The sequence below is a fragment of the Hypomesus transpacificus genome, chromosome 26 (assembly GCF_021917145.1).
Source record: "Hypomesus transpacificus isolate Combined female chromosome 26, fHypTra1, whole genome shotgun sequence".
NCBI lineage: Eukaryota > Metazoa > Chordata > Actinopteri > Osmeriformes > Osmeridae > Hypomesus > Hypomesus transpacificus.
The window spans coordinates 4,527,379-4,553,302 of NC_061085.1; the positions used below are offsets into that span (position 1 = coordinate 4,527,379).

Sequence of the window (25,924 nt, forward strand, 5' to 3'; positions counted from 1 at the left end):
ATTGGAAGACTGACAAATACTTTAACAGGGCAGCAGGCACAGTGTTATCTGGAGGAAATGGTGGAATTTGAAGTTCACTCAGAGATCGAGCGTTTCTGTGAGGCTACAAGTGGACAGGACTGGAGCGACGGCTGTCGCTAGGGCCATGTTCTCTTTCCTCACGGCATTATCTTTTGAACCCCTTTACTTTCACTAATCACGTCCTTATTTACACTGGGACATATCTTAATCAGTAATGTCCAGTTTGATTGTTATTCAATGTTCTCAAATTTATTTTATTACAATTCTAAAAGCTTGGCTAAAGTTGTATGTATGTGGTGAAGGGGACCTGTGAGTATGTTCAGGTCTGCCGTGGGTACATGGATGTCGAATGTCCACTCTGCGGAGTGACGGTGGGTTTTCCCCTATAACATCATTAGGGTTTTCCCACTGTGTCCAGTGTGTCCACACCACTTGGCCATAACGCTGCATAGTCTCATTATTATCGTTCTAAGCATTGTGTTCCTTAACGGGATATTTTAAATTTTGTGTTAGTTGTCACACCCTTTAAAGGGTGTGAAAGGAGGGATTCCATGAAAACTTTAAAATATCCTGTCCGAATTAACAGTTTCTTTCTACATGTATTGACTCTTTTAATGTTCTGTTTAACAGATTGACTGATCGTAAGGCGTCACACCCTTTAGAGGGTGTGAAAGGAGGGTGAGTTCTAGAAAAAAAAAAAAAAAGTCATATATATCTTCCTGTAATCTGACTGACTGTTTCTTATTGCTCATCTGAACTAACCTCCATTGTTTGCTCACACAGGTTCATAATATTTTAAATTTGTGTAGTCACACCCTTTAAAGGGTGTGAAAGGAGGGATCCATGAAAACTTTAAAAATATTAAATTTTGACTGTTTTGATGACCATATGCGCATGTTTAACCTAGTTAACAACTGATTTGCCTTTACTGCCAGACTGGTATATTTTGAATTTGTGTTGTCACACCCTTTAGAGGGTGTGAAAGGAGGGATCCATGAAACTTTAAAATATCCAGTTTTAATGTTGACACCACATAGTGGTGTCAAAGGAGGGATTGTGAGGAAATGATAGCATTATACTGCTGATCAATGCTGCTATACCAATCAATATCTAATATGAATATGTAAACACACATGTTTTGTAATGCTAATAACTAAGATACAAATATTGAATGTGATCAATTGATTTAATAAAGTAACAGATAAGAAACATTGAAATGTAACTTTGGTGTGTGGACAAGAATGCAGATGTCAGGCAAACTGACTTGGGAGGCGAGTTCGTGACGCTCAGGGACTGGTGTGAGCACAATGAGCTAGTCAGCTCATGGGAGTAAAAGTGTCAACTTGGGAGATAAGGTGATGCTGGGAACATAACTCTTCTCTGCTTCAGGACGAGTCAGACCGGACAGTTCTTACTATGGATAATATGCCCCCTTCCCCTGGAGACCCTGCCCCCCCCCCCCCCCCCCTTCTCACTGGATGCCCCCTTCCCCTGGAGACTCTGCCCCCCCCCCCCCCCTTCTCACTGGATGCCCCCTTCTCCTTGGAGCCCATCTGCCCCTTTACATCATCTGACCTAGGAGTGGTCTTACCCTCTCCCCTTCCCCTTGAAGACCCCACCCCGTATATCATCAGGACCTCGAGATGACCTGCTCTCAACTCTGGAGAACTCAAACCCCCCCCCCCCCCTTGGATTGCATCAGACCTGTGGGTCTCGTCCACCCCCCTCCCTGAACAACACCAGACCTGTGGGTCTTCTCTGCCCCCTCCCTCTCCTAACATCACCAGGTCCGTGGACTGCCCACCTTGCGCCAGCATGAACGCCCTGGACATTTAATTGGTTAACAATAGCCACCCCAAGGTCTCCTGACCAATGGCCACTCACCAGACCTCCCTCTCTGGGGAGTACAAGATCTGTCTCCCAAGGGCGGGGAGACAGAACTTGGGAGGGGCAGAACTTTCTCTGATATTCTGTCACGACCACTTTCTCAACGAAGGCCTTCGTTCGTTCTAATCTTATACTCTGTTTTGGTGGGACGACTGCTTTTGCATCATCGACTGATTCATTGTACTAGACTACGGACATCTTGGTGTGTTGTTTTCATTGTGTATCTTGTGATTGCATCATTACTAATTAAACTACAAGTAACATGGTCCGATGCTTAACCGTGTATCATTCTTCCTCTCAACACCCAGTTTACACTATCCTTAACAGGAAACAGTAGAGGCTGAAATGTTTGGCGCAGACATACAAAACTTTGTGAAGTTGTGTCGGCGCAATTCCAGCGAAAATCAAATTAAGATACTGGTTGTGCAGAAGCTTGGATGAAGGAACTCAAAAAATACTTTTGTTTTGATTTGCACATCCAAGCAATGAGCAACTGTTATGCTTCGTTTGTTTGCTTGCCATGATGTCTCTCCTGGAAAAACCGATATCGCACTCGCCCTTGTACGGTGGCAGCTCAGTTTCTCATGGGCGGGCCAGATGATCTGAGCGGGCAAAGCAGAGAGAGGGGAGGTAACCTTTCTCGTATCTACGTCACTTGGAGGAGATTTTCAAACACAGCGTTTGAGCCTTCATTTTGTCAAAGGCGGAGAAGAACACGCAGGGCTTGGTTTACACTTATTGAAAATTGTAGCCACTGGGGGACCAAAGGCAGGCTAGGGGAACTCATATTAATGTTAAATAACCTCATAAAATGAAGTTTTCATGCCATGTCTCCTTTAAATAAGGGAGCAACATGATGTTGAATCAACATCAGAGTCTGACTTGGTTCAATGTAATTAGCGTTGACAGCGAAATGTTAATTCACATTTACATTTAGTCATTTAGCAGACGCTCTTATCCAGAGCGACTTACAGTAAGTACAGGGACATTCCCCCGAGGCAAGCAGGGTGAAGTGCCTTGCCCAAGGACACAACGTCATTTGGCATGGTGGGAAATCGATCCAGCAACCTTCTGATTGCTATCCCGACTCCCTTACCGCTCAGCCATCTGACTCCCGCCCACATGAAAGATTCAACTTAGTTTCAATGAAGTTTGCTATCTGGGATTGCATTTTGGATATCAACCATTCGAATTTTGGATATCCAGAATTACATTTTGGATATCAAGAATTCGAATATGGGATATCAAGAATTGCATTTTGGATATCAACAATTCGAACTTGGGATATCCAGAATTGCATTTTGGATATCAACAATTCAAATTCTGGATATCCAGAATTGCATTTTGGATATCAAGAATTCGAAATGTTGATATCCAAAATGCAATTCTGGATATCCCAAATTCAAATTCACTTGTGCTCCAACCTCCTTGTTAAGTTTGCTGACGACACAACCATCGTGGGCCTCATCTCTGACAGTGACAAGTCTGCCTACAGAGAGGAGGTTGACACCCTGACATCATGGTGCCAGGACAATAACCTCTCTCTCAACATCAACCAAGACCAAGGAGATGACTGTGGACTATAGGAGGCGGCAGGAGGAGGAGCATGCACCCCTATTCATCAACGGATCTGAAGTGGAGAAGGTCAGCTGCTTCAAGTTCCTCGGGCTGAACATCAGCAACGACCTCACCTGGTCTGTTCACACGGACAAGGTGGTCAAAGCGGCCCGTAAACGGCTCTTCTTCCTGAGGAGACTGAAGAAGTTTGGTATGGACTCAGTCATCCTCACTAGCTTTATAGATGCACTATAGAGAGCATTCTGACTGGTTGCATTACAGTGTGGTATGGGAGCTGCACAGACAGGGACCGCAAGGCCCTACGAAGTGTGGTCCGTTCCGCTGAGTTCATCATCGGCAGGAAGCTCCCAGCCCTACAGGACACCTACCACACACGTTGCCTCAGGAAAGCTGGCAGGATTGTACGAGACTGTTCCCACCCATCCTTCAGTCTCTTTACCCGTTGCCTTCTGGCAGGCGTTACCGCAGCATCCGGTCGCGCACACGCAGACTGGACAACAGTTTCTACCCAAGGGCCATCAGGCTTCTGAATGGACACTGATATGGACATTGATTTACTGCACACTAGTCACTTATACACTGTCACTTTCAGCTACTGGTTGCACTATCAGTAACACTGCACTACTGTACCTCACTGTACTTCACCATCAGGCTCCTGTATGGCCATTGACATAGTCACTGATCTGCAATTTAGCACCATTGTACTGTACTCCACCTAGGTTAGAATAGGCTAAAGGGTTGTAATAGGTATTATGTGCATTTAGGGTTAGTATAGTGTATTATTTATTGTTATCTGTATATTTAGGAAGTTTTAGTATTAGGGTTAGTATAGTCGATTATTTATTGCTATCTGTATATTTAGGAAGTTTCACTTATTTAAGCTCAGCATAGATGTAAATTATGTTCTGTGTACTTAAATGTTATGTTATGCCAGGTGCTTGCGTTGTCTTGTCTTACAAATTTCAGTGCCCGGTCTGACCTTGTGTTGTGCTGTGTACCTGACAAATAAAAGACTTGAACTTGAAGCATTCCAATTACAGTCCTAACTTGGACACACATTGCATCAATAAGCGCAGCAAGTTCTGGCAGGGCAATCGGGCAGCGCGCGTCAGTCAGTGATCGGGGACGTAAGGCGTCTTACTCCACCTTCCTTTACTCCACCCACTACCACACCCATGTAGCAGCGCATATCCATTGGGCCACGTCCGATAAGGCGTCTTTAAAAGACGCGCGGATATGCATACACTCACCCCGGTCGTTGTATGATCAGTGCTGCTGCCAGTGCTGCTGGTGTCCATCCGTTTGCCGTTTCCTTGTTCTGCACTGCCATGTTCGATTCCTCCGATTCGGAGGCGGCCCGGTTGTTGGGGGTGTTGGGTGACGGTTCCGATCGGTCACCCGGATGTGCACCTTCCGTGGATCTCGGCGACGAGGGGGACATTCCCGTTCGACGCAGCTCGCGTCTGGCCCAGAGACCGGCTACTTTGAAGGCTTGGCCAGTCCATCGCATCCTCGACTCCCTGTATGCCAGGGGTGTGACTCCTCCCAGGGGATCAAAGCGGAGCTGTGAGGAGCTGTTTTCTTTTTTTATGGAGTGCGGCGAGGCTGCTCCTTCCGCTCCCCTAAGCGCCCCGGCAGGGAAGGGCAAAGGGAAGCGGGGCGCCTCTTCCCAACCGGCACCCGGGAAAAGGGCTCGAGGCCGGGGGGAAAGCCCGGCCCCAGCAGCGTCCACCTCCCGTGCAGACCCGGTGCTGACGGCCCTGCTGGAAATCAAAACGTCTCTGGCGGACATAGGAGCTTGTGTCGTCGCCTTGGAGGTCAAGTCAGCAACGGCGTCAACCTCGCAGATCCCCGGGACCGGGTTCGGAGGCACCCCGGCTGCCTCGGATGTTGGATCGACTCCAAGGTGGACTCTGGCTCCCGCATTACCGGCGGCCGCTTCTGGGGCGCCGTTCCTGTCTCCTGCTGCCGGCATATCTGCCCAACTGAGGAGCCAAATCCTCGCAGGTACCGATGTCAATCTGGTGAAGATTCTGCTGTGTGCTTCGGATCCGGTTGACAGACGGGTGGTCGAGTGTGGGGAAGTATCTGTGTTCCTTAAAGGGTGTGATCCGAGGATGTCAAAAACCTGACTCTCCCCGAATTCTTCGTGGCTTTCGGCGTATACCGAGACACGCTCTGCGAGGCCTGCCCCGAGCGTCGTGTGGAGCTAGACACGTATCTAGCATTGATCTCTGATTTGGCTATGCGCTATGGCGGGACCTTGTTTTCTGGGTTCCAATAAAAGCATTTCTGCCAAAGCTGCGTTATACATCCAGAAGTTCAACGTTCGTCTAGACTGGTCGGTGCTCGACCTCGATCTGGTCAGCAGAGTGTTCACCGGGCATACTCCGATGTGTTGCTCCGTGTGGGTCGCTTGCCCACACGGTGAATCTGTGCCCGAGGACGGCATACACACCGCCGGTTAAGGAAGAGAGGTCGGGCGACGGTGCCTCCACCTCGGGCGGACGAGCTGGTCGGAGGAAGGGATTGCCCTCCTCTGGTGCTGACACCTCGCTGTGCATTACGTAAAACGAAAGTGTGTGTCGTTATTCTAATTGCAGGTTTCTGCATGCTTGCAGCTATTGCGGGGACGCTCATCCCCGATCTGTGTGCCCTCGTCGGGCCCGCCCGGCTCCGAAGGGGAAATGAATAAACACCCGTCCACCCAGTCGACGTGTCGAGACTGTCTGCCTCGTTAGGGAAGCATCCCAATCAATGTTTTGTGTCCATAGGCGTCGCAACACGCAAATACTCCGGGAAGAAGCGCCTCATTATAGACCTGTCTGCCCCTCACGACGGCGTCGTGCCCAGCATCAACAGTTTGATCCCCAGAGAACCGTTTTCGCTGTACTACGCAAGTGTGGACAATGCCATCAGCATGATAACGACCGCAGGCAGGGGCGCGTGGCTGGGGAAAGCGGATATCACCGACGCCTTTAAAGTCATGCCTCTTCATCCCTCTCAGTGGAATCTATTCGGCGTTCGGTGGGGCGGCAAGCTGTACTTTTTCGGTTAGATTGGCTTTTGGCTGCCGCAGCAGCCCGCGTATTTTCAACACGCTGTCGGAGGCGCTGTGCTGGATCCTTTTGAATGTCCACCGGTTGCCGTTCGTTTTGCACCTGCTGGACGATTTTTTGGTGGTAGATTTTCCGTCGTCTCCGCCCGCCGGCTGTATCTCGGTGCTGAGGGACGCTTTCGGGTATCTGGGCGTCCCGCTGTCCGTGGAAAAAACCGTGGGCCCGTTCACCTCGTTGGAATTCCTCGGTGTCACCCTGGATAGCGTTACCATGCAGGCGTCGTTGCCCTCGGATAAACTGGAGCGCGTTCGCAGCGTCCTGAGGGCCGCCTCGGGCGCCTCTGTCATGACCAAACGTGAGCTGTTGTCGTTGCTGGGGCATCTGAATTTTGCTATGCGCATCATACCCCAGGGCCACGCATTTGTGTCCTGTCTCTTGGACGTGGCTAAGAGTGTGCCTCATCTCCGGGATGGCGTGGAGTTGGACGATGGGTGCCGGTCGGATTTGCGGTTTTGGAGTGTGCTGTGCGACCGTTGGAACCGCATCAGTTTTTTCTATCACGACTCCGCGGAGTCGTCCGCCGCTCTCGATTTTTACACCGACGCGGCTCCCTCCGTTGGGTTTAGGGGGTTTCACGGCAACGAGTGGTTCTCCGGAGCTTGGCCCGCAGAGATAGTTTCTCTGGCTCCAGAGACCTACTCCACGGCTCTACACAAATTGTATCCCATTGTGGTTGCTTGCTTGTTGTGGGGGCATTCATGGTGTAGGAAAAAGATAACCGTGTTCTGCGACAACGAAGCTACTGTCCACATCATCAATAAAGGGAAGTCTTCGGTGGCCTTCATCAATCGCTTAGTCAGATGGCTAACGTGGACAAGCGTGCTCGATAATTTCATATTGCGCGCCGTGTACATTCCGGGCCTAGAAAACAGAAGTGCTGACGCACTGTCTTGTTTCAACTTTCAGGAGTTACCGGACGGGCTGGCGTGCCCGCCGTTATCCCTGACGGTGCTAGACTAGGCCCGGGTGCGCTGCACATGTATGTTGTATCTGCTGGGGAATACATGAGGAAGGGCATCGCCACATCTACATTAAAATACGACAGGGCGTGGCGTCAATACTCTGGTTTCTGTGCCGCATTCGGTGTGAGTCCAATGCCTGTGGCCACGTCTGTGTTGTGTGCCTTCATCGTTCATTGCTTCGAGTCAAGGAAGTTGCATCCTTCCTCCATCAAAGCGCTGGTGTTAGGTATACAATTCAATGTACGGCGTGCAGAGCCCTCAGCATGCAGCCTGCTCGGGAGCCCAAGTATCCGGCTGCTGATGAACGGGCTGAAGAAGCAGCGTCCAGAGACCAAAGATCAACGTTTACCGATTACCTTACCCATCTTGCTCATGCTGGTGTCCAATCTGAGACAGGGGTGCCTCGGGCCTTACGTAGACACTCTTCTTGAGTCTGTGTTTTTTACGGCCTTCTATGGGTTTCTGCGGTGCGGGGAATTCGCCACCAGGTGTGCCACTTTCGAGCCATGTCGTGACCTAACCATGTCTGATGTTTGTGTGGCTGGCAACACGTTTACAGTTGTCCTGAAACATTCCAAAACTGATGTTGCATGCAGAGGTACCCCAGTTGTAATCGCTCGGACTAACTGTGATTTTTGTCCACTCTCCTCTATGTCACGGTACCTGCTATGTCGCCCGCGGGCGACGCCATCCGAGCCCCTGTTCGTCACCGACCAAGGCAAGGCCATTATGAGATCCTGGTTCGCGCAACGACTCTGCGTACTGTGTGCTCGCTGTGGACTGTCCCCGGAGCTGTACACAGCGCACTGCTTCCGGATCGGGGCAGCCACCTGGGTATCAGTCAAAGTTCCTACAGCCACCCTTAAGATAATGGGACGTTGGTCTTCATCGGTGTACGAGCGCTATGTACGCCCCAATGCCGTGGACATCGTAGGAGCCCAGAGGTCTATGAGTGTGTTGTGAACAGAGCGTTGCGGCCATGTGGTCAAGTCCCAAGAGCTGTACTAATAAACGAGTTGCATTCAGATGGTGGCTGGGTCGGCTTATTAACCCATAACAGTAGAATATCTCTTTAGATCTCGGTTTAGGCGTGGTGATCCGCAGACGTGCTCTGATCTGGTAGCTACCAATCAGAATCCATAGTGTCTGAACCGAGATATCTCTTGAGATTCCCTGGACTCCAGGGAACGGCGGGTGCTCTGCTGACACATTTGTTTATACATCCTCACATAGGGACGTTGATGGTACTACATGCGCCTCGCGTACATCTTTGGGGTTGCCGACGGGCGCTAGAGGAATGGGTCTCTAGAGACAGCTGTAACTCTGCCCTGTATGGATGAGAGGTTGCCGGATCACAAGCATTGTAGAATGTCTCCGTAGATCTTGGCTCAGCACTGGTGATCCGCAGACGTGCTCTGATTCGGTAGCAATCGATCAGAATCCAGCGTCCGAGTCAAGATATCTGCGGAGACACCCTGGATACCGGCCAGGGAACAGCAGGTGCTCTGCTGACACTAGTCATTCTCACTAGATAAGCATATCTTCGTGTTCCGGCGTACATGCTGCCTTTGTGTACATCCTGATGGGTTCGCTGACGGGCGCAAAGAGGGGCAGCTCTCTGGAGGTAGATATCTGCCCGATGTCGAATGAGAAGGGTACCGGGGAGGTGGTCGGTGTATTTGGTTTGTCGCAGGTTCACCTTCCGTCGAGCACCGGGTCTGGACGGGATGTGAGCGTGGGACGGCTCGGTAAGCCGCACATCAGATGGTATGTAACACGATGGATATGCACACATAGTTTTAGTCATCGTTAATGCGAGCATGACCCCCGCATCCAGAAAACGCTTGTTTTCGCCACTAGTACGTACGTAGTGGGATGTCAGGGGGTCCTCCTGTGGCTCAGGAGCAGCGGCTCCGCTCTACACATAGTCTGCATGGCGGAGTGGTGGCGTGTGTTTGGGGGATTATATCTCTATTGCTCCCCGCCGCATATGTCATGTACAGTGCCCTCCAAAAGTATTGGAACAGTGAGGCCAATTCCTTTATTTTTGCTGTAGACTGAAAACATTTGGGCTTGACATCAAACGATGAATGTGAAACCAGAGATCAACGTTTCAGCTTTTATTTCCAGGTATTTACATCAGGATCTGATGCACAAATTAGAAAATATCACCTTTTTGTTCGAACCCACCCATTTGTCACGTGAGCAAAAGTATTGGAACATATGACTGACAGGTGTGTTTTGTTGCCCAGGTGTGTCCTATTACATACATTATTCAATCAATAAATACCACTGAATGTCTACACTCAGGTTCAGATTGGGTAAGATAGGTTTTGTCTATGCAGACTGTATTCAGAGGTGAAAACAACATGAAAACCGGAGCGCTGTCTTTGGGTGAAAAACAAGCAATTGTGAGTCTTAGAGAAGATGGAAAATCAATCAGAGCCATTGCAGAAACATTGGCCATAGCCAGTACAACCATTTGGAATGTCCTGAAGAAGAAGAAAACTACTGGTGTACTAAGTAACAGACGTCGAACAGGTAGACCAAGGAAAACATCAGCAGTTGATGACAGAAACATTGTGAGAGCTGTAAAGAAAGACCCTAAAACAACTGTTAGTGAGATCAGCAACAACCTCCAGATGGCAGGAGTGAAGGTATCACTATCTACTGTTCGCAGAAGACTTCATGAACAAAAGTACAAGGGCTACACCAGAAGATGCAAACCACTCATTAGCAAGAAGAATAGGAAGGCCAGGCTGGAATTTGCCAAAAAGTACAGAGATGAACCTCAAAAATTCTGGGACAAAGTTTGATGGACTGATGAGACAAAGATTCACTTTTACCAAAGTGATGGAAAGGCTAAAGTTTGGAGAAAGAAAGGAACTGCTCATGATCCCAAACACACAAGCTCATCTGTGAAACACGGTGGAGGTAATGTCATGGCTTGGGCTTGCATGGCTTCTTCTAGGACGGGCTCATTAATCTTCATTGAGGATGTAACACATGATGGCAGCAGCAAAATGAACTCGGAAGTCTACAGAAACATTTTGTCTGCCAATTTAAGGAAAGATGCAACCAAACTGATTGGCAGAGCCTTCATCATGCAGCAAGATAACGACCCAAAACACACTGCCAAAACAACAAAGGAGTTCATCAGGGGCAAGAAATGGAAGGTATTAGACTGGCCAAGTCAATCTCCAGACTTAAACCCTATAGAGCATGCATTTTACCTGCTTAAGAGGAGACTGAAGGGAGGAACCCCACAAAACAAACAACAACTGAAAGAGGCTGCAGTGAAAGCCTGGGAAAGCATCAAAAAGGAAGAATGCAAAAGTTTGGTGACGTCAATGGGTCACAGACTTGCTGCAGTTATTGAAAGCAAAGGATTTGCAACTAAATATTAAGTCTTATTCACTTAAATATGTTTTAAGTATATCTGTTCCAATACTTTTGCTCACATGACAAATGGGTGGATTCAAACAAAATGTGATATTTTCTTAGTTGTGCATCAGATCCTGATGTAAATACCTGGAAATAAAAGCTGAAACGTTGATCTCTGGTCTCACGTTCATTATTTGATGTCAAGCCCAAATGTTTTCAGTCTACAGCAAAAATAAAGGAATTCGCCTCACTGTTCCAATACTTTTGGAGGGCACTGTATGTATGTGTTGCATCGAGGAGACAGGGAGTGCTTCCCTTAGATCATCCACTCCGCCAAAGTAAATCTACATGTCCATGTCATGTAACAATAAATGCTCAAATCTAATACGTGATTGTCTTGACTGAACTGTGTCTGTTTCACTGTACTGCATGTATGGGATTTCCCATGTACTTAAGTTATACACTAATCAATAGAACTTTCACAAATCAATAGAATAGTCATTGGATACTTGGTATGTTGTCATGTGAGTTTGTTATTGATGAGAGTAGATTGTGTATAGTCAGGTTGAATAGATGTTGAGGGTCACAAGAAAGTGAAAGTCCCTTGTGATGACGGGGAGAGCTCCACCTATGATCTCTCTCTGCCCTTAGTGGTCATGGGCTGGGAGCTAGGAATCTTTCTTTGTGACTGTTGTTACACCATTAATGCCTGACTATCAATATCCATGTTGACTTTATTTGACCCTATACAACACGTTCCCCCAACCTTTGAAACTGGGAAACATGATTGAGACCAAAGCCTGGTGTTGTGCCCTCATTTATTTTCAGAGGTCTGTTTTCTCTCCCATTCTGCCGATCAATAATACATGTAGTCACTTATAAAAAATACAGAACTGAACTTAGTCTCTGTTAATGAAGACGAACAAGATACTTTCTTCATCAAAGGAGTTCTCTGCTGGGGATCACGCTGGACAGCTTGGAGAAGGAGGCTGAGAGTAGCTGATGGCCATCATGGACAACCCATCTCATCCCCACAGTGATGATGCAGTGGAGAACCCACAGCAACAGAATAGACAGCCAAAAATAATTAGAGGCCACAGTACAATCCATTAGCTAGTAAGATAAATGCAGATATGATCAATTTTATGAATACAATGAAATAAACACAATGGAGATGGTGTATTGCAAACAAACTTTATTAAAAGAAAGCGATTATAATTCGTACCATATAAATGTGACTTTGGATTTGTTTAATAGCTTCACATAAAACATTACATTGATACCTGCCACCTCTAATAACTACTTATACCTAGCACATGAGATGTAAAGGTAAAAGCTTGTACACAATATGGGCACATTCCTCTGATCTAACGTTGCTAACATATCAAATATCAATCAAATAGTAGTCGGACTACGAGGTGTTGTCTTCTGCTTCTGCTGGTGAGATCAGATTGGAACACATTTAAAGTCACATTTATATTTTTGCATGTTCAGAAGACCAGCAACTCAATAAACATAGGTGAACTGTATCCTTTCTTCAGACTGAATCCAGACGAGCTGTTCAACCAGGTAGACAAGGTCCACCATGTGGGCTGTGGACAGCGGCTTTGGACAAGGTCAGCTTGGTGTTGTCAGGCCAGGTAGTCATGATCCAAGGACTCTGGTACACCTACAATTCAATAGGAAACCAGAGAAAAAAGAGGGAATTTTTTTTAGATCTGGGGTATTCAACTTCTATGCAGTCTTGAGTCTGCCATCTTTCTGTTTTACCTCATCAACGTCACTCACCCACCCACCCAGCAGTGTCACAGATAAAATGTATGCCGCATCGCTTCCGCATCGTCCATTATCAGGTGATATTGGACACCTCGTCGGGCATTATCCCTTACATAACTACTGTGTAGGTGGACTTCCTGTTAGCGAGGTGGGACACGCCTGCTTTGAAATATTGAGGTTTGTGCCATTCTAGATGTCATGACTGCTAGTTTTCAGAGTGGGGGGTGGGTTGACTTCAGCTGCAGTTCAAAGTCTTCTTGTAATAAAACACTTTAAAGAACACAACAAATAAATAAAAACTCATAAACGTTGACGTGTCGCAACCCGGTATCAAATGTTTGCGCTTTGTCGAGGCAAAACATGACACACGCTTTCCCAAGTGGACCAACGGGACTATTACACGCTTTTGTGTGATACCGGGTTGCACAGTGGCATTTTTTCATATTCAGAGATTTGAGCTAACAAGCTGAATGACACAGATTAACTCATTAAACTCCTTTGTTAGCTCTGCAGTTTTTATTATAATGTTAATTATACAACTATACATTGCCAGCATAAGCTTACAAGACACCACAAATTCATGTAGGTAAAACAATGCAACAAAAAAAGTGCAAAATTGTCTCATTCAAACCTTCAGATCTTCATTGTCCACAACAGAATTCACAATTACCATAGCATGTTCTATAAAGCACTGGTGAAATCAGAGAAAATACAAAGTGATGAGTAAATGTTTCCTTTATTTCCAGGATTTTAAGACAGAGTTAATCAACTTTAACACATCAACCATTCCAATGTTTGATTGTCTTTACACCAGAATATTTCAGGGTTTTGTACAGCTATTTGATAAAAAATATTGACACCCTTAAATCATAGTAGTTTCAAAATACAAAAACAATGGACTCACTTTCCACCTTTCACAAGTTCTCAGCTGAGCAACTAAACCTTTTTCATGTAACATTTGTTTCAGGGTCAAACCTTTGTTTGATATGCACATACTGTGTGTGCTTATCATATGGGCTGAAACTTAAGGTATAAATGTAGTTGTGTAAGATGCAACATGACATTAAACAACTTTGATTCGTCAGATATGACTCAATGTTTCATCCCCCTTCAAATGGTCTTTCTGTGTCTCTTTTTTTAAGTAACATTTAAAGAGGAACCAATTAGGCAAAGTTCTTTATTAGCTTTATTTCAATTGCAGTGCATTTCAAAGCACATAATACTACGACATCAGTGCAAACTAAACCAAAAAGTAAATATCCATATCATATACCTGAATACAAGTGAAATTGTATTCATGTAATTTTACTCCGTAAACAAGCTTTTGTTAACGTGTACAGTAGGCCTACGGCGCCAATATAAAATTGTCCCACTCTCTCTGCGCTGACTGCTGCTCAAAGTAAGTCAACATTTTCCTGTAAACGTCTTGTAACTCCGTAACATACGGAGCCCCTAAAGGGACATGAAAATAATAATAATAATCTGAAAGGTTCTCGTGCGCACAAGATCCTTTCTGGTGCGCACGAGAAAGTTTCTGGTGCGCACGAGAAAGTTTCTGGTGCGCACGAGATACTTTCTGGTGCGCACGAGATACTTTCTGGTGCGCACGAGAAAGTATCTTCTCAGACACTGTTACTTGTAGGCGAGGTGGAGGCTCGAAAACCACATTATTTGGTGGCCGTTGGATCACCAATAAAAACTGTGATACCCCGAGTCGAGATACAATTTGACAACAAAAGCGTTTTGTTATGAACAGTATTAAAGTTTGAATTGATACCGAGGACGTAAAGTGTTGCGATTGCGCCGGGGCATATAACTGTATTTCCAGTTTTTGACATGATGATATATGCACATTATTAAATACATATATTTAGTTATACACTGTGTTCTGCAGTTATCTAAAGGTAGGATGTATGATGTTATCCTGTATTCCATGCAGTCAGGGCATCTCCTGCAACCATAGTGGACCATGTGATGTTGAGACCGCCACGTTTATAAATGAGACCCCTGCTCAAGACGGGTGTATCCCTTGTGCCAAAACAGACAACACAACTTCAAAATTAGTTTTTAATGTCTTTCTAGATAATATAGTGGTGGCGACTCGCAAGCAAACGTCCTTAAAAGTCATTTCCACGCATGTAACAGCAGATCTAATGCACGCTTCTGTGCATGCGGTATCCACCAGATACTTAAGCGTGGTAACGAGAACGTTTCTCGTGAGCACCAGCGAGTTTCTCGTGCGCACCAGAAAGTTTCTCGTGCGCACGAGAAACTTTCGGATTTTTTTTTTTCATGTCCCTTTAGGGGCTCCGTAGTAACACTATCAGCCAAACCCTTTGATAAACTTTCGTTTTGCTCCTTTCGTTTTGACTACGTTTTCGTTTTGACGACTTCGTTTTGACTATAAAGGTTGGGTTCTTTTCTTGCTGGATCACCGTTTATGATAAACCATGTGATGCATGTCAGCCTGCCCTCTGGTTTAATGGGCTAGTGGAGATAACAGTTCACTATATAAACCCAGGAGTCTGATACATCACCAAAAGCTTCCAGAAGAGCAACAGAGAACAGTGAGTACACTTTGTTTGTTTTTTAAATGTGACTTTGTTTACCACAGTAATGTGTGTGTGCAAAGCAGGATTTTCAGTTTGGCCTTCTGGCCATCAAAAAATGAGACGCACTGCGACCACAGTGACCTGGATGCCCGCACTGCCACAGCTGATACTGATGGTTTATCTAAAACCGCGGCCGTTTTGTCTTTACGGTTTCGAGAGCTAAAGTTTGTTTGCATCAATTAGGCTGGGTTGCACCAACATGGATTACATTAATCCTGGTTTAGAGTTAATCTAGGGTTAGAAAATCTATGTTTAAACTGGTTTATAATTAATCAGAGATGTGTTGCACATCTTAATTTTAACCCCGGTTTAGCTAAACTAGTTTAAACAAGGGTTAAAACAGGATTAGTTTATGTTCAATGTCCGCCATGATGGATTCCGACGAAATGTAAACAAATTCACAACATGTTTAACATATAGGGAACTAAATAGCCCTAAATGAATGCATGCGCTCTTTTTCCTAAACTAGCTGCTTTTTGAATAAATGCCGTTACTGATAGCTACCGTTAGTTACCGTTTATACCTACCACTACGGCTATAAAATAGCTAATCAACCCCATCACTTTAGCCAGCTGGGTCAATCCTGTTAACCGGTGCCTTTTAATGTCCCCAGGAAATCCTACTTCATAATTGCTGTAAAATGTTACAAATGTTTATTCTAAAAGGCTTTAATTATAGGTGTAGGTCTTCCTTATCATATAAATAACCAAAAAGTGTCTTTAAGACAATTAGTTTGTATTTTAACCACTTTTGTATTTTGTACACATGTTAATTTTGCCATGTTTTGCCATGTCCCCATCACAAATGATCAACTCTTACAATAAATATCAGTCATTAAATAATAAAATATTCAAATTATTTGCTCATTATGTTGTAGACCAAGTTAAAATCTTTCTACTTAGACATATACCATTTATTAAAAAAAAAAAATTAAACCCTATTTGGGGGGATTTACTTTTTGTCCCCCAAAAAAAGTTCCACCCTGTTAGGTTGTAGTTTTTCCCTCTTAAGAAAATAGCCTACACTTCCCATGACACAAAGTTCATGAAATTATATCATTTCCTGTGTCAGGAATTCAACTTGGCCAACTGAAGTTAGTATGAACTTTCAGATTCATCTTTCTTCAAGTTTCATAATGTCAACCTGTTCGTCACAACCTTAAATTTCCACCCTGTTAGGCTACTTTGTTAAGAAAATAAATAACATTTTACAATTTCAAATATGGTTTTATATAAGAATTAAAAGGCTGTATACATGTAGGGTCTCATGCTAGCTAGATCATGATCACTCACAGAGCTAGGGCTAACATAGTTAACAAAATTCCCCCCTGTTAGGTTCCACCCTGTTAGGTGTGTACAGCTAACAGGGTGGAAATATTGTTAGAAAATGTAGTAACATAATAAGTTGCATACAATATTTGTCATGTATTTGCAACAAGGGACATATAATGGACAAGAAAAGGTAAATATTGTTATGCCTTTACATTTTTTTAAACTTTGTGATTGTTATTCATATGTCTTAACAGGGTGGAATAATGTAATGGTCCATGTCTGAACGAAATGCCCATAATTATAGGATTTAAGTGCATGAGCTTGGCCAATATGTTTTCCAAACAGTTAAACATATCTCTTTCCTGATTAAATGTTAAAAACATGAAAAATAAATAATTTTGTTTTCAGAAGTTACCAGGTCCAAAAGGCACCGGTTAACAGGATTGACCCAGCTACTAACATTATGGCACGGCAAAGAGGGTCACGTTTTTCAACATTTGAAAAGATGTTGACTGAATTGATGGAGGAGTTTGGGGTGATAATTGTCCGGTTAGCTGAGTGCTTCAATGGCTCTACCGGTATTTAAGAGACGAGGGACAGGGCGCAACTTAAAGCCTGCTGGAAAAACCTCAAGCCAAAAAAGATGCGGCGGAAGAGAGGCGTAGCCAATTTCAAACTGGCGGAGGACCACCAATCAATGCTACGGATCCTCTGTCAAAGATGAGAAGGGTATATTTTCGGAATTCAAATTAAATCCATTATGTGTACCTACTTTTAGCATCATGAACGGCTCAACATACCAAAAATTATAAACGGAAACAATTACATTTTTGCTTTCTCTCCTCTTTTTCTATGGCTCTGCATGCACGCAATCAGCTGAGACTGACACTTGTTTTGAGGTAAAAAAAAAAAAAACGGTCATCAAAAAACAAAAGATATGTCTGCGTTTGCACCTCCCGTCCACACTAATACGGCGTATTCGAATATTGAAAACGGAGCTTTTCGAATACGCTCCCCTAGCCGGAGACATTTGAAAATGCCGGGTACGCGTAGTAGTGTGGACGTGGTCCCCGAAGCTTTTCCGATACGATGACGCTCAGTTGCCATGGCACTGGGGTAGCTTGCGCTCTGGAGGTTATATCAGGATGGAAAGTGAAAGAAATATGCTGCTCCGTCTCTATAATTTATTTATAAGTTAGTGTAACTGTTTTTTGAATGACAGTTTTTTTTAAACCTCAAAACAAGTGTCAGTCTCAGCTGATTGCGTGCATGTAAACAGAGCAGCGTGGCGGGAGGGAGGGACAGCAGTGGCGAAACCATGACAACGATTGTCATGTATCCGTGTTAGTGTGGACGGCAAACATTTGGAAAACGATATGAAAACGCTAGTGTGGACGGAGATCGTTTTCAATTCGAATAAGCGTATTTGTATTTACCCGGGCTACTGTGGACGGGGCCTAAACTGCCAAGCCTATTTCTCTTTGCTTGTTAAGGGCAGAACAAGTTGAAACAGGTGAAACATTAGCCTGGTCCTAACCAGCCCCTTGTACATTTCATTTGTAGGCCTACAGAGGGTCTGGGATCGCTCCATTGACAAACGTTCACTTCCTTGAAGGCGGGTCCTCTGTTGAAGTTTAAAACTATTGGATCTGCCCAGAGCCACTCTGATTTGCCGTAACCAATCGCAAGCGTTCGCCTTAGCCAACTCCTTCACCACTACTGTAACGGAGCTAGCTGCCGTAGAAAATCAAACTTTTCTCGAACCCTGTGGGGAGGAGGGCCACAACATCATGGCCACCAACAAAACTCAGCAAGGCTTTTCGCTGTGAAAAAAATATTATTGTTGCTTGCTTTTTCCACAGGTACACTCTTGCATTTCTGAGGTTCATGTTGTTCAATTGTAGCTTGTCTAACAACATGCTCTTATGGTTCTTCCCTTTGGGACTTATTTGGTTTTACAAAATGTATGCTTCCTGTTTTGGCTACCCGCAATGTTTGGGGCTATCTTGTTGTTATGATCAGTGACCTTTGCACTTTTGTAAAGCTCTCTCTTGGAAGTCACTTTGGATAAAAGCGTCTGCTAAATGCATTAATGTAAATGCAACTGTCCCTCCAACGTCAAGAGCTGCAAAGTTCCATAGTCTTTGGGTCTTTACCAAATGATGGAGTGGAAAAGGGGAAGTGAACGTATGGACCCAAAAGACTGGGGGTGGCATGTTTTTGATGGGAGATTTATGCCAATAATAACCATCAGGTCATTGACAGTAGGATGATTGGATGAAGATATGGCCGATGTATTTGTCATACATATGAATGGTGTTTCTGCCTATGCAAATTAGGACATATTCAATCAGTGTGGCGCCTAATTGGGTGTATTTTGGGCATATTCGATTAGTGTATAGCTCATTTGCATATGCTAAGGAAGAATTCGAGTGGCACTGTGTAGATCTGAATAGTCAAGGGATATGGTTTTAATACAATTTATTAGACTATACAATTACATAAACAAAGCTTTGTTGATCAGTCTCAGCGAAGGAGGTGCCATCCACACAGGTCGTTCGCAGGAGTGATGGCCAACCATCGCACATGCACTGCCTTATATAAACTTAAGATCAAATGGCATTCTATAAGGTCAATCAATCAATGTAGCAAACTCTGTGATTGGCTAACTCAACTTAGTGACAGCTTGAAACAATACCAAGTGTCCAGTGTGTCCCAAAGTTCTTTGATGTCACAGCTCTCTCCAGAGCAGTAGATAATAAAGCCACAGGGGTTGACCAGTCAAATGGTCAACTGTCCTTTGTGTGACCATCTTCAAACAATACTTTTAATTAACACAAACAATGAAACAGGACACAGTCCTTCTAGCCAAAGTTCAGAGCAACTGTCTCATTGACTCAGGACAGAAGGCCATATAAGATGCTTCACCCATCCCCCAGGGCAAGCTGCCCACAGAGCTATCAGCACCTCACATTCCTTTGAACTCAACTTAATTATCTTCCCTTCCTGTCTCTTACCAATGAACATACAAGATTATAGATTTCATACACATACATCTATGCATATAACCAAAATTTCCATTACACATATTAAAATTCATTTTCAAAGAAACCTGTAATACAAAAAATGTTACTTTTCATGGGTATTTTTATTGTGTAAAGTTTCATTTTGATAAGAGTAAAGGAATAAAATAGCCCCATTGGGGTGTGATATTGCCTGGCCTTATTGGCACACATCTCGGATTTACATTTAGTCATTTAGCAGACGTTCCTGATTTAGGCAACCTTCTGATTACTAGTCCGACTCCCTCACCACTAAGCCATCTGACTCCCCGGATTGATGAGAATTAAACATATTTCCACAACTAGGATTTCTTAGGACTTTTAGTATGTTGTTCTGGACACCTCATAGAAATGATCTATGCTGAAAAAAAATTATTTTACAATTAGTCTGTCGTAAAACGCTACTTTGCCTGGACTATAACATCGTTCTTGGCCACTCCCTCTGTTCGCTGATTGGACCTACAAAAAATGTGATTCTGAAAACGACTTCAAAGTCAAACTCCCAGACCTAGTACAGAAGCAAAATCCAAATTGAGCGGAAGTACGTAGGAGGGCAGAGCCAGGCTAGTGAAACATAGCTAAGGGCACCAATGTTCCTGTCAATACAGGTTTGAGACACCAGTGTCTATTGAGGGGATTCTGAATTCTTATTTGGGCAACATCAAGTGAAACGCTGCGCACATAACCAGTGGTGGGTTTGATTTCGAGCCTGGTATGAACTGCTGGAAAACCAATGTAATTGGTGCATAACCATTGTAGCTGGGCGACGTTGAGCCAGTTTTAACTTTTTTATGCAGAGGTCAGTTAGGTTCTGCTTTTCCGCTAAATGTCATTTTATGAAACGAGAGTAGATGACAACATTTCACTTAATTGACGCAAGCGCCAGCCATCTGCGTTGGAATTGTTGATAAATGGAAGTAGCTTTGGGGTTAAATTAAGAAGCTTAAAAACGCATACACTATTTGTTAATAAGACAACTTTTTCAATATTGTATTCCTCCAAAAGATATAGGTTTTCATCAGGTTTAAATGTATCAATCTTTCACCGTTTAGTGTCACTGTTTTGTCCGCCATCTTTCCTTTTTTTGGGAAGTGTCTTATTTTACCCATAACGCAACGCGCAACAGGCTATCTAAGTCGGTCTTACGTTAGTCACTGATCTTAAGGGTCACATGACATGAAAACTTCACTTATTTAACATTAATATGAATTCCCCTAGCCTGCCTTTGGTCCCCCAGTGGCTAGAATTTCGATAGGTGTAAACCAAGCCCTGTCCGGCTTTGAGAAAAAATGAAGGCTCAAACGTTCTGTTTGAAAATCTGCTCCTTGCGACGTCACAAGGAGCCAGGCTACCGCCCTTCTCTCTGCTTTGCCCGCCCAGATAATCTGTCCCGCCCATGAAAAAGTGAGCTATGATCGTGCAAAGGCAAGTGCAATATTGTTTTTTCCTGGAGAGACAACATGGCTAGCAAACGAACGAAGCATTACAGTTGCTCAGTGTTTGGATGTACAAATCAAAAAAAAAAAATTTTTTAGTTCCTTCATCCAAGCCTCTGCACAACCAGTATCTTAATTTTATTTTAGCTGGAAATGTGCCCACACAACTTCACAAAGTTTTGTATGTCTGCGCCAAACATTTCAGCCTCTACTGTTTCCTCAACTTGAGCCAACACAAAGCTGGCCTTGTTGAAATTAAATTCTGGATCATTACTAAATCTCCTAGGTCAAGCTACAAACCTTGGACAAGTAAGTTAACTAACGCTATATCATTTTGTTGCTTTACTGAATATGGTTACCTAGCTTGCTACCCTTAGAATGTGGCTGTAACATTAGCTCTGCAGCTAACAGCTGAGTTACTGTAAAGATAGATGGCATCAATGCTGTTGGTGTTATGGCACGCGCCATATCCGCCTTTCCCCTCATTGAAATTATTATGAGTGTGCACCTCTGCAAACCAGGGTGATCAGATGAGAATGGGCAAATTCGAAGCATTTTCTGTCGCTAATATAAAGGTAGATGGCATCAAGTGTGTGTGTGAATACAAACGCTGTAATGCAAGTGTTTTACACTTCTTTGTTATTTGGATAACCGTTCTGCTGTTGGTGTTATGGTTCGCGATATCCGCCTTTCTCCTCATTGAAATGTCTATGAGTGTGCACCTCTGCAAACCAGGGTGATCAGATGAGAATGTCTAAATTCGAGGCATCTTACAGCAACGGGGGCTACGAGCCATTGCGATACATCCGTTCTAAACATTAGCGCATGTTGCCGCCCCTCTCCTCATTAGCATTTAAAGCTATAGACACAGAAACAGCACGTTTTGAGGAAAACTCATTGAGGGACTGCTCGTAGTGGCTGTAACTATGCACCAAGGCTTAATTTCAGGAAAGATACTTCAGATACTGTAATAGGGAACCACTAAGGCCTATATCAAAGCATCCAAAAACAGCATATCATGTGACCTTTAAAGCTTTATGCAACAGGTAAACTGAAGTGTCTATGGCAAGTCGGATTTGAAGTTGCATTTAAGTCTAAGACTAGGTCTATTCTAATGCAACTAGCCCCAGGAAATAAGAAAAAAATCTGAGAAATTAAGAGGGAAAATATATGGAAAGAAATTAGTTTCAAAACAATTGAAAACAAAATTATATAAACTATATGAGTACCCCATTTGATTACATTATTTGACACTTTTCTTTGACTGCCTGGGATTTCTGTTTCACTGCTCAATTTGTCAGGGGATTTTTGGAGGGGATTATCGGGAGATTTTGTTCGATTCATTTTGACACAATAATAATTAGTATGTAGTAATAACTCTTTGGTAAAACATGTCTGTGTGATGAATATGAAACTACAGCCAGCAGCCTGTTAGTTTAGTTTAGTAGGACTGGAATCAAGGGGAAACAGCTAGCCTGGCTTAGTCCAAAGGTAACAAAATCCACCTGTACGAATTTAATCTGTACGAAAAAATGATATGCTGCGGTTTAAAGTCGCTGCACCCCGCAAAGAAATAGTCCCCCGCAGCCAGGCCCGTGAAAATACAACTTGTCATTTTTACATATACGAGATATAAGGTGTTGATCATTGATCATTAGAGGTGCTGGCAGGCATATTTGTTGCTGTGAACAGAAACAAATAGCTGTCCCCCCCTGTTTTCAGTGTTTGTGCAAGCTAACCCGCTGATACAGATGTTGCCCTCAGGATGAGTTGTAATAACTGGTGATCCCTTAACTTTTCATCTAGCACCATCATCAGATCAACATTTCCATTTGTCCAGTATTTTAATTCCCATCATCCTCAGCTGTACTTTGTGTTCAGTGCTAATACGTAGACTAAGATGGTGAACCCTGTTCAGGTGGCTGAGCGGTTAGGGAATCGGGCTAGTATTCAGAAGGTCGCTGGTTCGATTCCCGGCTGTGCAAAATGACGTTGTGTCCTTGGGCAAGTTACTTCACCCTACTTGCCTTGGGGGGAATGTCCCTGTACTTACTGTAAGTTGCTCTGGATAAGAGCGTGCCGTCTGCTAAATGACTAAATGTAAATCATTGTGAGCATGCTGAGATTAACATTTAGCTCAAAGCACTGCTGTATACTTAGTCAAGTTCATTACTGTATGTATGAGTACTCCCTGGAAAGCAGTATTTATTTGATACTGACTGGGTTATCCTGGTAAATTAAAGAAAATGTACTTGAAATGAGACACTTGTCTGATACTGTATTATGTGGCAGAGCTATGAACATTTTACATGATGAAGTTTAAATGAATAGAAACTTCAATATCCTCTGCAGTGTCTACATACGCCCAGGAGGCCAAGGATGATCTACCATACATAAACAACTACAAGGACAAGATTATCAGGGTTTCGAACAATTGTAATGTGCAGCCTTCTGTCGTGGCTGGCATCATCTCCAGAGAGACACGCGGAGGCAGAGGGGCAGGTCTTGATTCCCATGGCTATGGAGACAATGGGAACGGCTATGGACTAATGCAGGTCTGTGGTCCACACATAAGCCTCTGTGTAACACACTCTCTGCATCCAACTCCCTGATAATAATGTCTTATTTATGGTTCCTAGGTTGACAAACGCTACCACACGCTTCAGGGTGCGTGGGACAGCCAGACCAATATTGAGCAAGGAATTGGGATTCTACAATACTTCCTCTCAGACTTTGATAACAAGTGTCCTAGTTGGAGCCGTGTGCAGAAGCTGAAAGGTACAGATCACCCATCTGAAGAGTTGCCTGTTTGTCTTTGAGGTGTAAATCAATGTTGTCTATTGTTGCAGTGCGAGTTAGTGGTATCAGTGTAAAATGTACAACAACAAAACATAAGTTTTAAAATGAAAAATGAAGTTTTTACAAATCTGCAAAGCAATTACTTTTGAAATCCTGAAATGGCAAATCCACCAGTATTATTTAATTGAATTAATTCAAAGCCGCTGTGTGTAGACTTTTTGTGATCATAGCATTATTCAAATTATTCGGACATGACACCTTTTTGTTTGTGAAAATAAGACAACCCTGTTGAGATGGTGCAGTACACTATGTGTTGCCTTTAGCCTTTTTTTGGTTCTACAACTACGGGCGCCTAAGTCGGAAATGTTCAAATTCTTCCTATTAGCATATTTCCAGGTCTATTTATTTAATCTGGGGCTCTACTGGAATGTCTTTGCATGATTTATGGTAAAAAAAAACACCCTTTTTGATCTAAACTGGCCCTTTATGCTGCCTCTCAGTTCAGCCTTTGTCTGAAACAGGATGTTTTAGCGCCTGTCTATTTAAGGCCCCCCTCCCGATAAGCTCACTCTGTTCTGATTGGTAAGCTCCCGGACGCTACATCAACAAACCATGAAATAAACTATAGTTTCACTTCTTTTTCTCGTTCTTCGATCTCTGACCATGTTTAACATAGTAAAATCACAATAGAAAATCACAAAGCACGATACAGGCCCTTTAAAGTCAGAATGTGTTTTAAATGGATGTCAACTGTGAAAACTGTGAATATCAATTATCAATCAATCCCTGCTGAAGAAAACAAACCTCCTTGAAATAATACAACAAATTGACAAAAGAACCTCACCGCATTTTCTGCACCCTTCAAATTATTTTCTTCCTGCTTCAGGAGCGCTGGCTGCCTACAACAAGGGTACAGAAAAAATGGATTACAACAACGTGGACGGTCACACTACTTGGGGGAACTACTCCACTGATGTCCTTGCCAGGGCCGAGTTCTTTAAGAGGAATGGGTATTAACTCTGAGAGCTGCCCCACTTCTCAGTTAAGATATCGGTCAATCACTGATTGATTGATATCTGTGTCTCTTAAAATCCTTTATCATTTTATAAATTGAATTTTCATAAAGTGGACAAATGCATGTCTGCAGCAAAGTAACTACAATGTATGATATGGTGACTGTTATTTGCAGCGTGTATCTGTGCATCAATAAAGCTAACAGTCCAGTATACATAATCCTGAATCATGTTTTTTTCACTACATGCCAGGTGGGTACATGTACACACATAATACCCTCTAGCATCATTGTTAGCAGGCGTAAGAGTTCCTGCATACTGCTCTTGTTATACCTGTTGTTATATGAGCCGTAAGAACATACAGTAAAGTAAGTCCTTTTTTTACACGTTTTGAAACAGAGCAGAGGAAACACAAAGATGAACCATTTGTCAGCTTGATATATTTGATATCATTAAAGGAGTACTCCATCAATTTAGTGACTCAAGGGACAAAATATTACAAAATGATGAAAATTAAGGCAGATTGAGATATCCTGATTTTTAGTCCCTAATTGGTCAACGCTGGATCCTACAATTCATATAATGCAACTATAATGTCTTTCATTCGACCCAGCCTGCCTCAAGCCCAAGTTGAGAGAACCCTGATGACATCACTGGGGTTATTTTCTCAGTTTGGAAAGACATTATACTAATGTTTTACTGGCTGAGTAGTACTCCTCTTAAGAAGTAAACTTTACCTTGTGTGGACCTTTAAATATTACATATATTATGAAATTCTTTGTAAAATTTGTCGGAGACCAAAAGTTAGTACTGACACGCCCCTTATTCTTAGGAGTTTCTCCTAACTCAGCCAGTTTGGACAAATGTTTAGCCTTAGGATGTTTTGTGAATACGGTCCCAGATTTGTGAGTAAGAACTTGGTTCACACATTCAGCTTGTAATTTCCAGTTTTGTCCACCACAGGGTGTACTAGTCGCTTAATGTTAGCTTTTAACCTGAGACAG

At 43.7% G+C, this 25,924-nt stretch overlaps 1 protein-coding gene across 1 annotated transcript; it reads left to right on the top strand.

Annotated features, from left to right (window-relative positions):
* The first annotated feature begins 15,029 nt into the window (after positions 1–15,029).
* On the top strand, positions 15,030–25,140 carry LOC124487511 (lysozyme g-like). Its single transcript, XM_047049897.1, has 4 exons — positions 15,030–15,294; positions 23,461–23,663; positions 23,748–23,886; positions 24,794–25,140. Coding segments are annotated over exons 1-4 (474 nt in total). The 5' UTR covers positions 15,030–15,293; the 3' UTR covers positions 24,925–25,140.
* Positions 25,141–25,924: the final 784 nt, after the last annotated feature.

Bases quoted from the DNA above. Each gene is read 5' to 3' on its own strand.
- LOC124487511 (XM_047049897.1), top strand. The intron at 23,664-23,747 runs GTCTGTGGTCCA...TATGGTTCCTAG, and splicing joins ACGGCTATGGACTAATGCAG to GTTGACAAACGCTACCACAC. The intron at 23,887-24,793 runs GTACAGATCACC...TTCCTGCTTCAG, and splicing joins CCGTGTGCAGAAGCTGAAAG to GAGCGCTGGCTGCCTACAAC.